We start from the raw sequence: 13,193 nt of genomic DNA on the forward strand, positions 1-13,193 counted from the left end.
TTTCCATACATATCGCTTGTAGACAAGAATGGAACATTGGTGTTGGTTGGACTCACCGGGTTGGCTTTGGTGCTGATTGTTGATGGCTGTTTTTTGAGTTATTGACATCGTTCCTTGTTTACATTTTGTACAATAGGTGATTAGAGCGGGGTTGATTTTTACGCGGGAAGCTATTGCTGTCTCTAATATTCGAGTGATCAAGGACACTCAGGAAGTCATAGAACGTTGTGCCAAGCATAACATCAACCCTGTGACTCAATTGGTCACGGGCTCTAAATTGGATCAAGTCCCTGGGAAACTCTCAAACAAAAATGATTAAGTAACACGATATGTTTTGGACATTGAGAACAGCTTTTGAATCGGAGCTGTTCGTTATATATTCATATAAATGTATTCGACTCAAATTAACATCAGGGATTGGACATAAGTTTGGAATGATAGTTTTTTTCACGTTGGATTAAGGCACGTTTGGAATGCTCGTTGTGGAAGATCGTCTGACTTGTTGGATGATACTTCTACTTGTGTATGTACAGAACGGCAGTTGTTGCATTGAAAACACTTTTGAAAGTTGGAAAGGCACAATCGAGGTTGGGGAACTCGTGGAATGTACAAAAGTTTCAGGGAAATCACAGAAATGGGAATGCTGGGGCTTGTAAAAGAGACGGGATGGGAAGGGTGTGGGTTTCTAGGAATGGCACGACAAGTTTTGATTTCGTATGGTGTACACATAATAAAATGCCCGAATTGAAATGGGACGCAGCTCACTCAACAATCTTTAAGGACTCTTCCTCGTCGTCATCAATCTCCTCTTCATCCTCCTCGACGTCATCGATTTCCTCCTCATCGTTGGCAATGGAGGTGGTTTTGGTCAGACTGATGGCTCCATTGGCGGCCAATTTGTTCTGGAGATTCTCTAACAATTGGTCCGGGTTGGGCATCCCAGGGAAAGCCGACCGATTGATCTGGTTCTCTTTGTTTAAATCTGTCCCCGATCCATCCTCGTGGGCATCATCAGACTCGGTCTTGATCTCCAATTTGGAATCCATACTGGCGTCCGAGGTCTCGGAGACTTCCGAAGTCACCGAGGCCGATCTCGAATCTTTTTGGGAATGATGTGTGAAGACAGATTTAATGTTCAAACGCTTCATCCAGTCCCGCAAGGTCCTCGCGGGGATATTAAACTTATTCGAAGAACTGTTGATAGACTTCCCGGAGATGATGTCTCTCAAGGCCTGAAAAGTAAGTCAGACCACTCTTGTTTTATGCATGTGCTCAGAAGGATAGAAAACAGAACCATTTGAACTTACATCTTGCAACATATCCTCTGTATACTTCTTGTACCGTCGAACAGGTGCGCTGGACAATAATCCGGGGGAGATACTCTTTTGGTCTGCAGAATTTGGCGTGTCAGGGGATATCAGTCCCGGTGGTGATAAAGACGTCAACTGAGCCAAGAAGGCCGGAATGGGCAGGGTAGGGGGAGATCCAGCATTCGTCTCTTGAACGCCATTCATTGGCGGCTGGATATCTGAATTCTCCTTGGATAGTTTAGCTTCCACAGTCACTTGGGATTTTTTGGAGGCGGGTTTGGGCTTGGTCACATCATCCGTCAGAAAATAGGCATTAGACACTCCAAAAAGGGGACTGTAGATACTGCCAATGGGATTTGGGCTCGGCGAGGCAAGTTTTGGCTGTAAAAGGAAATGGATGGAAATTTCAATATCGTGATTGGGGTTGGGAGAGGATGTTTTTATTAAGTCATACCATTTTGGTCTCTTCATCATATTTATTGCCGTTTTCTTGGACTCCCATCTTCCGTTTGCGTTTCTGGCTCCCAATTTTGGTCGCGGGTGATTTGACGCCAATGGAAGATGTCGTGGACATACTACTCAAGAGCGAGTCAATCGAGGTGGATCGGTTGGAAGTGCTATCCCTGAAAATTCAAGAAATCAATTGAAGATATGTTCAAATGGAGATCCTGGTTATTTCCTCCCCGTACTTCTTATCTTGAGCCACCAATGCGTCCTCGTCAGTGCTGGATTTTGAGGTCTCTTTGTTGGTTCCACTCTCCCATAAGCCTTTGATTTTCAGGATATTGGCGGCCTCCAACAGAATCTGTAAGCGACTCTGCTCGATGGCGACTTCGCCATTGTACATGAACTCCACCAAGGGTTGGAGCTCAGAGTTCAGGATCTGGGACAACACAATGGTAGGATGTTCGGATGGATTTTTGGAGAGAATATCCTCTAAAAACCTAAATGGCAACACAATAAAGAATGTTAGGTCAGTTAGGTTTCGTGAAAGATTGAAAAAATGTTTCCGGAGAGGGGGGAAATCAAATGTGCGATTTTGACACCTACCCACTTCCCGCACAGAGCACCAGTTTGTGGCATTTGAGACTCTTTTGATCGGCTGTCACGAGGGTGACATCCGTGAAGAGGTCGGACTCACGGAGTCGCTCAAACACGGAGGCAATGTTCTTCTGGTGGTTGTTCCACCTCAAGCAGAACTGCTGCGTGGAATCCATCATGGATCTGTTTTGAGTGAAGCAACTGGAACATCAAAACACACAACGTTCTAAATGGAACACAGTCGCAGGAGGTAGCTGTCTCTCAATGCGGGTCTGAGACGTCCCAAAAACACCTGTGACTCCCACTTTTGTCACAAAGTTGACCCTTTGTCAGCTTTCTCCTGATCAACAACTAGCGCGCCTCACAGATTCGCCTCGCTCGGGTGATGAGTCAATTTCCGGGAACATTAACCATGATATGATTTCCCTAGATTATTACATACCTGATTGAATGAGGAATCGAATCCCACCAGAATCACGCGGTTGCACCAACTACTTTCCCACCTCTCAGTATGACTCTCTAAGTAACGCATTCAAAACTAAAAACCCTCTTTCCCTGACAAGATCCCACCGAAAAGGTTGTTGCTCAAAGGGGAGCTCACTTGCTTCACTAGCAAACGAGTCCTGTGGCAATAGTGTGTGTGAGTGTGTCTGAGACGCCTACCAGCATTTTAGCGCCCTCTCCAGCTCCTCATTCGCCTCCTCCTTCTCCTCCTCCTTCGTCTCAATCCTCCTAGGTAGCATGTTCAATATATAAAGGTCCTGAGTGAGGCAAATCCCCCCTTCTTGGGATTTTCAGTTGGCCCAGCGCGCCCAGGTCATCCCGAGCCATCCTCATCATCCCGAACCCTGGATTCACGTCCATAATCTCGCTGGCGACTCCCCACCACATCAACAACTAGTTGGTGGTGGTGGTGGCGGCGGGAGTTGGTGGACCCCTCGATGTTTTGCTCTTCCCCCAGGTTGCACAAGAACATTGTTAGCTTTTCCCACCTAGACAGACCCGGCTGCTCAACAGGTACTACGTTGCCATGTTCGCAACTGGGGACAAAATCCCGATCCTCTCCTGAAGAGCTCAAAATACCCCAACCCCGAGAATGTAACGAATTAGTGGCAAGCACGTGTGATGTTTGGATGAAAATTTAAATAGTATAGGTAGGATGCAGGATGTGATATGGTGGGAGATATGATAGTTTGGGTGTGTATGTGAGTAGACTCATGTTGTTTGAGGACCTGGCTCGACCCCAGCATATATATTCGCCTTTCCCCTGCTTTTCGCCTGGCTCCGACAACGCCGAGCTCTAACGATTCTTCTGGGGTCTGGGTGAGCGTTGGCAAAACTTGCTTAGGTGCCTTATCAAAGACATGAGAGCCCCCCTCCTCTCTTCCTTGCTCTTCAGTAGCGTTGGTCTCTGTTCTCTCACTTGCCTCTCTTCAGACCTCGTTGTAGAGGCCATTTTCATAGGGGAGCCGCGATGTGAAATATCCAGGGGTCTTTTCAGGCTTCAGAGAGAATGACGCGGGGTTACTCAGAGATTTTGCTAGAAGAACTTGAATGAAAACCTGTGTGGGGGAAAGTTTCGGCTGCATCAACAAATTAACATTCTTTTTTACATGAATTGTCGCATTCTTAAGCTTGATTGTTGAACTCCTATTCATACTGGATTTCGATATACGATATGCTATATTTGCTTACTCTAGAAGTCCAAATCAAGGTACAATAATTGCAGGAAGTAGACATGAGACAAAAGTAATAATTGTGATGCCTTCAAAAGTAATGAAATTAGGAACTAGTTTGACAAGGTCAAACTTTGAAAACTTTGAAGACAGAATGTGCCAAAGTGGGCCAAAGACACAAGCCTTTACCACGCAACCTCTTTCTTCTTGGGAGGTCCCTTGTTCATAACGCACGCAATGCTGTTTACTAGCAAATAATAAGCAAAAAAGGTCCAAAATAATTCCTCACATTTGTAATACTCAATGCTTTGGAGCAAACAATGAAACGCCTGCGTATGCTTCAATATCATTCACAATTCCTACAGCCCATCCATTCTAATTTACAATGATCCATGATTGTGCTACACCTAGATCTTAAGAGCGAGTCCCCGCATCTATGACAATCCATGTTTTCGTCTTCTGACACAAAACTTGCCCTCTACGTACATTCCCTGACTTGAGAGCCTGTGTCTAGTCTGAAAAATGTGGGTACAACTCCTGAAAACCTCCAGATCTCTTTGTGAAACGAGGGGAGAATATCACTCACTCACTTGCTCACATACCAGCACATGAGCATACTACCTACCGACATAGAGTGAGACCGAGAGAGGCTTGGAGAGGGGGAGATCGAATGAGAAGGGGAAAGACGCTTCAAGATAGCGCTCCCAACCCGCTACCTCATCGACTACAATGATCAGCAGAGGACCTAAAGAGCCTATACAATAAATGCCTCTCCAGGTCATCCAAGGAGTGTCTCAATGTTGTCATATTGTCTTTTGGAATTGGACTAGGGCTTCACCTCAAGTTGTTGGCGTTTGAACCCATCGGTCAGAAGATCATTCGGAATCGTTGAACAGCTTAGCCTAACACGTGGAAAAAATGACCGCTCTTGAATTTGGGTAGGTTTTGGAAGTTGCTTTTGGTGTTTGCTCTCTGACGGGGGTCTACAAACAAGATGGAGTGACGGACAATTTAAGGAATGAAGTAACTAACTTCTTCCCCCTATAGCAATCACAAAATGGGAGAGGTAGCTTCAAAGACGCCCGCCCATCCGGCATCCAGAGCGACATATGGATTGCGTTTAAAATAAGACATGTTTCGAGTGCTCTGGAGGGAGAAGATATGTTTGGGCATATTTATGAATTGTGCATTGCTTCAGAGTCTAGTAATTGTTGCAAAAAGACGTGTGCGGAAAAACAGTAGGTGATCGTTGTCTACAACTGTTTTTGAATAAACAGAATAGAGTGAGTGTCTCAAATGTCAGTTTACTATTCATAAATGTATAAATTTAAACTCTGCAGTAAAAAATCCTGGGTTTGTATATAATTTTAATATTCTGCGTCCTTTCGAAATAAATTACCTACTTACTTACTTAAAAGTTTAGGTACAGGCATTTCGTAAAATTAGATGGACATGTCTTATTATATATAAACCTACCACATTTATATTTCTCGTTTTAAAACAACGGGTCGATATTTTATTCACTGGTGGACATTAGCTCCTAGCACGCTAACAAATAATATTCGATTAGCCAATTTCAGGAACAAGTATACCATAGAAAATTAGCTCAATTGCAAGTGGTTCACAATGTGCCCAAGAAATGACTAATTATCAGGCATTATATTATAGCAAGTATTGTTTTTATATTATTATTATATAGCAACTATTATATTATAGCAAGCTTTTATAGTCTTCTAATCTTTTGGCAAATTTGATTTGATGATTTTGCAACGTCGAAGGCGTAATTTTTGTTTGGTTTTAATGTTCAAAACTTTATTGATTCTAGAAATTACGATTACTCTTTATCACAAACGAAATCACGTTTTAAAACCTTAAATGAAAATTTTTCGATGGCCCTGATGGCACAATAGTTTAACATGTGCCACCTGCATCAAGGGAGAATAGTAAATGTTCCAAATAATTGGTAATTCTCTGAAATATCAGATTGGCCTGGAACTGTGTAAAGGAAAGAATTCAAATATAGATTATTGAATTTTCATTGCCTGATATTCTATTTGGGCTATCTGGGAGTTGAAAAAAAGCGAACTAAGCGAACCCAAGAAACGAATTCTGCTGTAAGACCTTCTTTACCCAAAAATCAACCTTGGAAACTGCATTTGTATCACGATGCCCAAAGACTTTGAACATATTTGATCCACATGTGTATTGTAAAAAATATTTCTAATGGAAATGTTGAATTCCATCCGGAAGCTAGTTCAAGTGCCACTCAAACAAAAAGCCGGCAGATAGTGATTCAATGGAATACAGTTGTGCGAAAATCCAAAAGTGATTTGTTGCTTGACATGTTGCCATCTTATCGATGATTTTTTGAATCATGTCATGGGGCGAAATTCAAAACGTTTTCTCCGCATAGTACACATCTATCTACGAAGCCCTTCCAAGCGAAAGCCACGTACATGCAAAGCCCACAGAGGTACCAAACCAAGCTGTGGGCTTTTTTTCCCTTTTAAGCTGGTCACAAGATTGGACTGTATTCTGAGATGGTGGCTTTCTCCATCCTTGATATGGCCTTCTCCGCACTTCGAGCCTTGGTAACAGAGTAACTTAGATCATGGAAGCGACTGTTTCAAAGATGTTGACAATTCGCCAATTTTTTCCGTTTTGATTTTGCTTAGTGATCTAAAGGACGTGACCAGTTATGTAATCCGTTGCCCGCTACACAGAGTACATCAACCGTGTTCACGTGACCAGTCAGAAGGGAAAAGTCTCGAGAAGTGGCCAGACGACGGTGCCATTGTAGTTGAAAGCCGGAAAAACCTGATTTTCGGTACATGTTCATGTTGAAGTTCAGCTTGTGGCCCAACGATTCAACATTTTGAGCACTTTTTTTGTCATTCTCTGTTGGAAAACACAAAACCCAAGTTGGGATTGAAGTCCAGGAGGTGGGAGATATATAAAAGTAAGTAGTTCTTACATCCATTCAAATGAAGCCTTAATATTGCCAAGATGGGTTTGTTGCAAGCTGCTTTGAGCGTCTCTAATAACGACATTGCTTTTATAGAAAATGTCACCTAATGCAGAGGATGGGGATTGGTATGATCCAGCACAAGTTAGAAAGGGCGGCCCCATGAATGTGAAAGTGCCCAAGATCGAGGATCTATTGGAACGAGATGGATATCTGAAACTTCACGAGAGAGAAATAAGGCGAAGGTAAGTTATTTTTTTTTTCTAGTTTGTTCCACTGGCCTCAAACACTGAAGAGATATGTCATGACTTGATTTTAGGTATGGCAACTTTCAAGACTTCTTGAATCAATTGCAAAAGGTTGAAGGTGGGATTGAGAACTTCTCAACGGGTTTTAAAGACATGGGTTGTCATGTGGAGGAAGATAACACCTTCGTTTGTCGCCAATGGGCTCCAGGAGCGCAAGTGAGTTTGAAATCTATCTAACCACATGTACTATTAATTGACTTGGTTTTAGCGCTAGGTTGCGAGAATTTGCAAAGACGTTTCGTCATCAAATTTGCCCTCACTGAAACCTAGTCAATTCTTGAAATGCTCTTATTATTCAATTAGGACATGTGGCTTTTTGGTGACTTTAATGATTGGAACAAATACCGCTATGAGTTCAAGAAGCTCCCCTTCGGCAAATGGGAGATCAAGTTGCCTCCTGTTAATGGAGAGTGTGCCATAAAGCATTTGAGCAAGATCAAATTGGCTATCAAATCGCAAACTGGTGAAGTGGTCGATCGACTGGACCCATGGGCAACTTTTGTCTGCCCTCCACCCAAGGGCTCTGGGTACATCTACAACCATCACTTTTGGAATCCTCCCAAGGAACAGGTGTATAAGGCCAAGAATCCCAAGCCCAAAAGACCCAAATCTATGAGGGTTTACGAATGCCATGTTGGAATCTCCTCTTGGGAGGGCAAGGTTAACACCTACGTGGACTTTGCTGACAATGTCTTGCCCCGGATCCAAAAACTGGGCTACAATGCCATTCAAGTGAGCCACCCATCAGCATATAAATTTGGTCCACAAGCAAGAACTATGTATCTAAAAAGACCTTTTCTTTTAGATCATGGCTGTTATGGAGCATGCTTACTACGCAAGTTTTGGGTATCAAGTCACGTCGTTCTTTGCTGCCTCATCGCGTTATGGGACCCCAGAGGAGCTCAAGTATCTGGTGGACAAGGCCCATGGAATGGGAATCTTTGTCATGTTGGACGTGGTTCATTCACATGCCTCCAAGAATGTCTTAGACGGCCTCAACATGTTTGACGGGTCTGATGCCTGCTTCTTCCATTCAGGAGCCCGGGGTAACCATGAACTCTGGGATTCACGACTCTTTAACTACACTGAATGGGAGGTACTCCGGTTCCTGCTCTCCAACTTGAGGATGTGGGTCGATGTCTATGGATTTGACGGCTTCAGATTTGATGGTGTCACCTCTATGTTGTATCATAGCCGTGGTCTTGGCCAAGGCTTCTCAGGTTGATACCATTTTTCATTCAAGCCACTTTTCTTTGCAGTGCCATATTACGGTCTTTTTATTTTGGTAGGAGATTATAATGAGTATTTCGGTATGAACACCGATACGGAGGCCTTGGTCTACCTGATGTTGGCTAATCATTTGCTCCATTCGTTGTCGCCGGAGATGATCACAATTGCCGAAGACGTCTCAGGAATGCCAGCTCTCTGTAGACCCACTGCTGAAGGTAATTGATTTTCAAAATCAAACTCCTTTGGAACATCAACAACCTCAGGTACCGAATGATTTTCAATTTGGCAGGTGGGGGTGGTTTCGATTATCGGTTGGCCATGGCCATCCCTGATCTCTTGATCAAGATGATGAAGGAACAAAAAGACGAGGATTGGAATATGGGTACACTCATTCATACCCTCACCAATCGGAGATGGAAGGAAGATTGCATTGCCTATGCCGAATCCCATGACCAAGTAGGATTAATCGTCTTGAATATTAGTTACTCTCCAACTGATCATCATCCAATTGTTCGACGTTAAGGCATTGGTGGGTGACAAAACGATTGCCTTTTGGCTGATGGACAAAGAGATGTACACAGGCATGTCGTCCATGTGGCCCGCCAACGACATTGTGGATCGAGGGATTGCTCTGCATAAGATGATTAGACTTCTCGTTCACGGATGCGGCGGGGAAGGATATCTCAATTTCATTGGGAATGAATTCGGTAAGCTTTATTTGAAACCCGATTATCGCGATCAACTTGGAAGGGTAATGAGACGAATTTGTTTCTGTTATTGTTATAGGTCATCCAGAATGGTTGGACTTTCCAAGATCTGGTAACAACGACTCATATCACTACGCCAGGAGACAATTTAATCTAGTCGATGATGAAGAACTGCGATACAAGTACTTGGCTGCATTTGATGCGGCCATGAACAAAACTGAAGACAAGTTTGGATGGTTATCCTCTGATCCCGCTTATGTTAGCTGGAAACATGAAGAAGATAAGGTCATTGTCTTTGAGCGGGCCGGTCTCATTTTTGTGTTCAACTTCCATCCCAACAAAAGCTTCACTGACTACAAGGTAAGAATAGATGGGCCTTTAAAAAGGATGCCAAGCCCCAAATTTCGGCATTAAGTGTGCATGAAATACTGTCCAAGATTATTCGATTAAAGTTTGAAATAGCTGAAAAAAAAATTATTTATGGAACCACACCTGGCAGTTAAACCTTGACAGCAGTTTGCAAGACACCATGAATTATCATTAAATTTGCAAAAACTGTGATTTTAGTCTGGACAAAGTATATTTTATCATCATGAAGGCAAATGCCAATGAATGAATGAATTTTCCATGAATTCCATGAACGTAACATTCTTTTGGGAATAGCCAGTTCAACAATGGCTCATAAGAGATAGCTCACTAAATGTTTATTTATGACCAACCCTAAAGAGCCGCATATCCCTTAACGAATGAGCAACAGTTAAGATATCCTAGTTAAATTCAAATCATTTGTTTTCAATTATCAATCCCTTTTATTTTAGGTGGGTGCTTGGGAAGGAGGAACTTACCGTATTGTTCTGGACACGGATGCGTCCGAGTTTGGCGGCCATAACCGATTGGACCACTCCAAGGAGAACGCCACCTTTCCCGAAGGCTACGCTGGACGGCAAAACCACATGTGCGTCTACAGCCCTTGCAGAACGGCCCAAGTGTATGCCCGGAAATGACTTTGAAAGACACTAAATTTTATATGCTCATGCTCTATGTAGAAGAGATATTATTGGTAGCAGAATCTCAACGGCAATGGAGATGGATGACCTTAAACGAAGAATATATCTAGATTTTACACAATTGTTGGGCTACGGTCTCGTTACAGATATTTCCTTGAGTTGAAGGTCGGCGATTGCGATACATGCGAGTAATAACAAAGCGTTTGATATGTCGAAATGGTCTCATCCCAGGGTAGATTTTGCCTGGATGCAATTCCAAGGCAGTTGGTGTGATTATATTTAACATAAAAAAACATTTACTTTTAACATGAATTTGGAATCAATGATGTGTCTATACCATTTTCATATGCTTGTCAAACCATTTCATGAATTCCATAGTATCTCGAAAAATACATATTCTCGGATTGTCGCTTTAACTGAACGCTCCTTTTGCTAGTGGATTAAGATACATCATTCATGAGTGATAACTTTATTGAGGGTGAGAGTATAGAGAGATCTATTGACAATATTGGTCCTCCAACATACTGAATTTTACTACAGTAAGAATCGGATATAAGAGCAGGATTATGAATCCCCGAATCAAATTATATAGTAAAGTGTAGTAAATTAGCATCGGATATAAGAGCACAAGATTTTGGGCCACATCGGATATAAGAACAGAATTGAAGGCGGCAAAATATTTATTTATTTTTATTTCCCGCGCTCCACAATGACGTTTTCGATGGAAACAGGTTAAGCCATTTTATAAAAGCAAATTTTCAGCCGCTTTCTCGTAAAAACAAACAGTCATACATAATGGCTTCTGCCAAGAAAACCACTTTTTCCATCAAGGAGAAGCAAAAGCTCCTTGTCGATTTTGACAAGCTGTCCAAGATAAGCCTGACTGAAGCTACCACAAAGTTAGGAGTCAAATGTGCTTCCTTTGGAAAACTCTTGGGGTGTTTTTTTTTCAAACTTCATGGCCAGTGTGTAATTCTGTGACAAATTGATTAAGTATTTGGTGCGTAAACATACAGCCAACATACTGTTCTCCTTGCATTTTGTTTCATTTTTCTCGATTTTTATGGCATATGCATAGCGGATGCGCTACTCCGTATTGCTCTTCCATATTGCTCCGTTAGGTGGAGAATGTCCATGTCCTAGGCCAGGTTTTTACTTCCATCAATTAGCACCACACTTTCCCATATCTCGTCAATTGATCCAATCCGTGTTTGAAGGCACTTTAGTTAATCCCGAACCGTTTCCTTATCAATGTAGTCTCCATTGGTTGCCTGTTCGAGGAGGTTTTTATCCCTTGTGCAATGTCCTTTGTGTGATTTAATAGACTCCTTCAACTTAGCAATGTCCATGTCGGCCTGTTTTTCCATGATGGCTGTCTTAAGACACTGATACTTTGTAAGCGTTTATATGGAGTTTATGTGGGCGTGTTCTTCCGCTTTAGCGGTTTACTCCGATTGCGCCATGTAACGTTCCATAAACTGGCTGTGTACACGTCGGCGATTATGATTCAAGTGCAGTTTATTTCTAGGCCATTGATCAATTAGTTTTGATGTTACGCTCCGAGCCATGAGAATGCAACAATAACCAGAGTAATGTGTAAAGCAAAAATAGTCGGTTTCAATAATTGTTCCATTCCTTTAACGGTATTTCAATGTTAAAACATTTTTCCATGATGTAAAAGAGCGCGAAACCACGTAGGCAGAATACACTGAAAGTCCATAAGTCTAAGAATTCGAAACAACCACGTACAAGAAGTCTAGCGCAATCGACATGTACATGCATAAAGTGCTTTCAAACATGCTTGAAAAATGATTTGAGAATATCTTTTTCCACTGGGGTATTCCGTTGCTGACTATTCTTGTTTTTAAATTTGAGAATTGTTGATGGATTGTTATTACTTTACATCATTTAGAATTAATTCAATAACCTGTTCAGAATGATTTACCCCTTTGATACTAGTTATTTGACTAATTAAATGATAGGTTTCAAAATTATTTTGGGCACAGTGGTCAAAAAGAACTATCAAGTTCTCAGAGAAATACCCAAACACATCTTGGCATATATCTAGCTCAGAAAAATACAATTAACAACTTTGGTTTTATTGCTATGGAATTCTGGCCTCCAAAAAAACTTTCATGCCTAAAAATATTCTAAAAGCTAAAATTTTCAAAAACCTAATCCAGCCTAGTTCGAACAATTAATTCCAACTCTCTTCTTTCTCGGGCTCCTTCATTGTTCAATTTTGGAGCAGGATTTGACTCAGATATGGACAAGTTTTTGACTCAAGTTCCTGATCCACCCTATTTTCAAGGGTTAGCCAGATCCGCCTACTCTAATTCGTTGGTCGATCGAAAAATAAACGAAAATAAAGTTAAGTAAAATGAATAACCTTTTTAGTCTTGAACTGCTGGGATTCCAATTCCAGTAGCGGTAAGGAAGTCCGCAAAAAAAGAGAAAATTGGGAACACACTTAGGTAGCCCTTATTTTGAAATTTATGATTTGATCTGTTTTGTCTGCTAGTTAGTTATATAGGATTTAATGCCCCAATTTTCATCGTTTTTAACTCCAAAATACCCTGGTTATATCTTAGCTTGAATTCCCAAAGCATTGGTACAGATTTTCAATATCACACAAGTAAATGATCATTTTTTCCTTGTATACCTAATCTCAAAATAGTTCAAATTATTGTACATCCTTACTCAAAACCCTCCAAAACTTCAAATTTTCCGAAAACACTTCATTAATTAATGTAAGTACACTTCATTACTTATTCACTTGAATTCTGACGAACATACATAAAAAAGGCAATTTAATAGTTTTTGGCTTTTCTTGAAAACTTTGTTGAAATTGATTGTAAGCTGGTCATTTGAAGGTTTATGGATTTTTTGTGAAATTGGCAATGATTGCTCACCTCTATGTGCTTTCCTTGAGTCAATCATTGCCAATTT

The 13,193-nt window shown here is 41.6% G+C and overlaps 2 protein-coding genes across 3 annotated transcripts; one reads left to right on the forward strand and one right to left on the reverse strand.

The window, feature by feature from the left end:
* Window positions 1-330: 330 nt before the first annotated feature.
* LOC131891423 (protein bric-a-brac 2-like) lies at window positions 331-2,965 on the reverse strand. 2 transcript variants are annotated; one of them, XM_059240979.1, is made up of 6 exons: window positions 2,794-2,965; window positions 2,361-2,552; window positions 2,000-2,254; window positions 1,765-1,933; window positions 1,308-1,691; window positions 331-1,232 (listed from the first exon to the last, which is right to left on the reverse strand). In XM_059240979.1, the coding sequence occupies exons 2-6, from the start codon at window positions 2,528-2,530 to the stop codon at window positions 762-764; spliced, it is 1,449 nt and encodes a 482-aa protein (XP_059096962.1). In that variant the 5' UTR covers window positions 2,531-2,552; window positions 2,794-2,965; the 3' UTR covers window positions 331-761. The 2 variants fall into 2 exon arrangements, with proteins under 2 accessions (XP_059096962.1, XP_059096961.1); XM_059240978.1 differs by lacking the exon at window positions 2,794-2,965 and having other exon boundaries at window positions 2,361-2,715.
* Window positions 2,966-6,616: 3,651 nt separating this feature from the next.
* Window positions 6,617-10,365, forward strand: LOC131891424 (1,4-alpha-glucan-branching enzyme-like). The gene is made up of 10 exons (XM_059240980.1): window positions 6,617-6,986; window positions 7,089-7,237; window positions 7,312-7,456; window positions 7,604-8,032; window positions 8,106-8,520; window positions 8,590-8,745; window positions 8,820-8,986; window positions 9,054-9,237; window positions 9,317-9,597; window positions 10,056-10,365. Exons 2-10 carry the CDS (start codon window positions 7,092-7,094, stop codon window positions 10,239-10,241), a joined length of 2,109 nt encoding a protein of 702 aa, XP_059096963.1. The 5' UTR covers window positions 6,617-6,986; window positions 7,089-7,091; the 3' UTR covers window positions 10,242-10,365.
* The last annotated feature ends 2,828 nt before the right edge of the window (window positions 10,366-13,193 follow it).

The sequence above is a fragment of the Tigriopus californicus genome, chromosome 12, assembly GCF_007210705.1.
Source record: "Tigriopus californicus strain San Diego chromosome 12, Tcal_SD_v2.1, whole genome shotgun sequence".
Lineage (NCBI taxonomy): Eukaryota > Metazoa > Arthropoda > Copepoda > Harpacticoida > Harpacticidae > Tigriopus > Tigriopus californicus.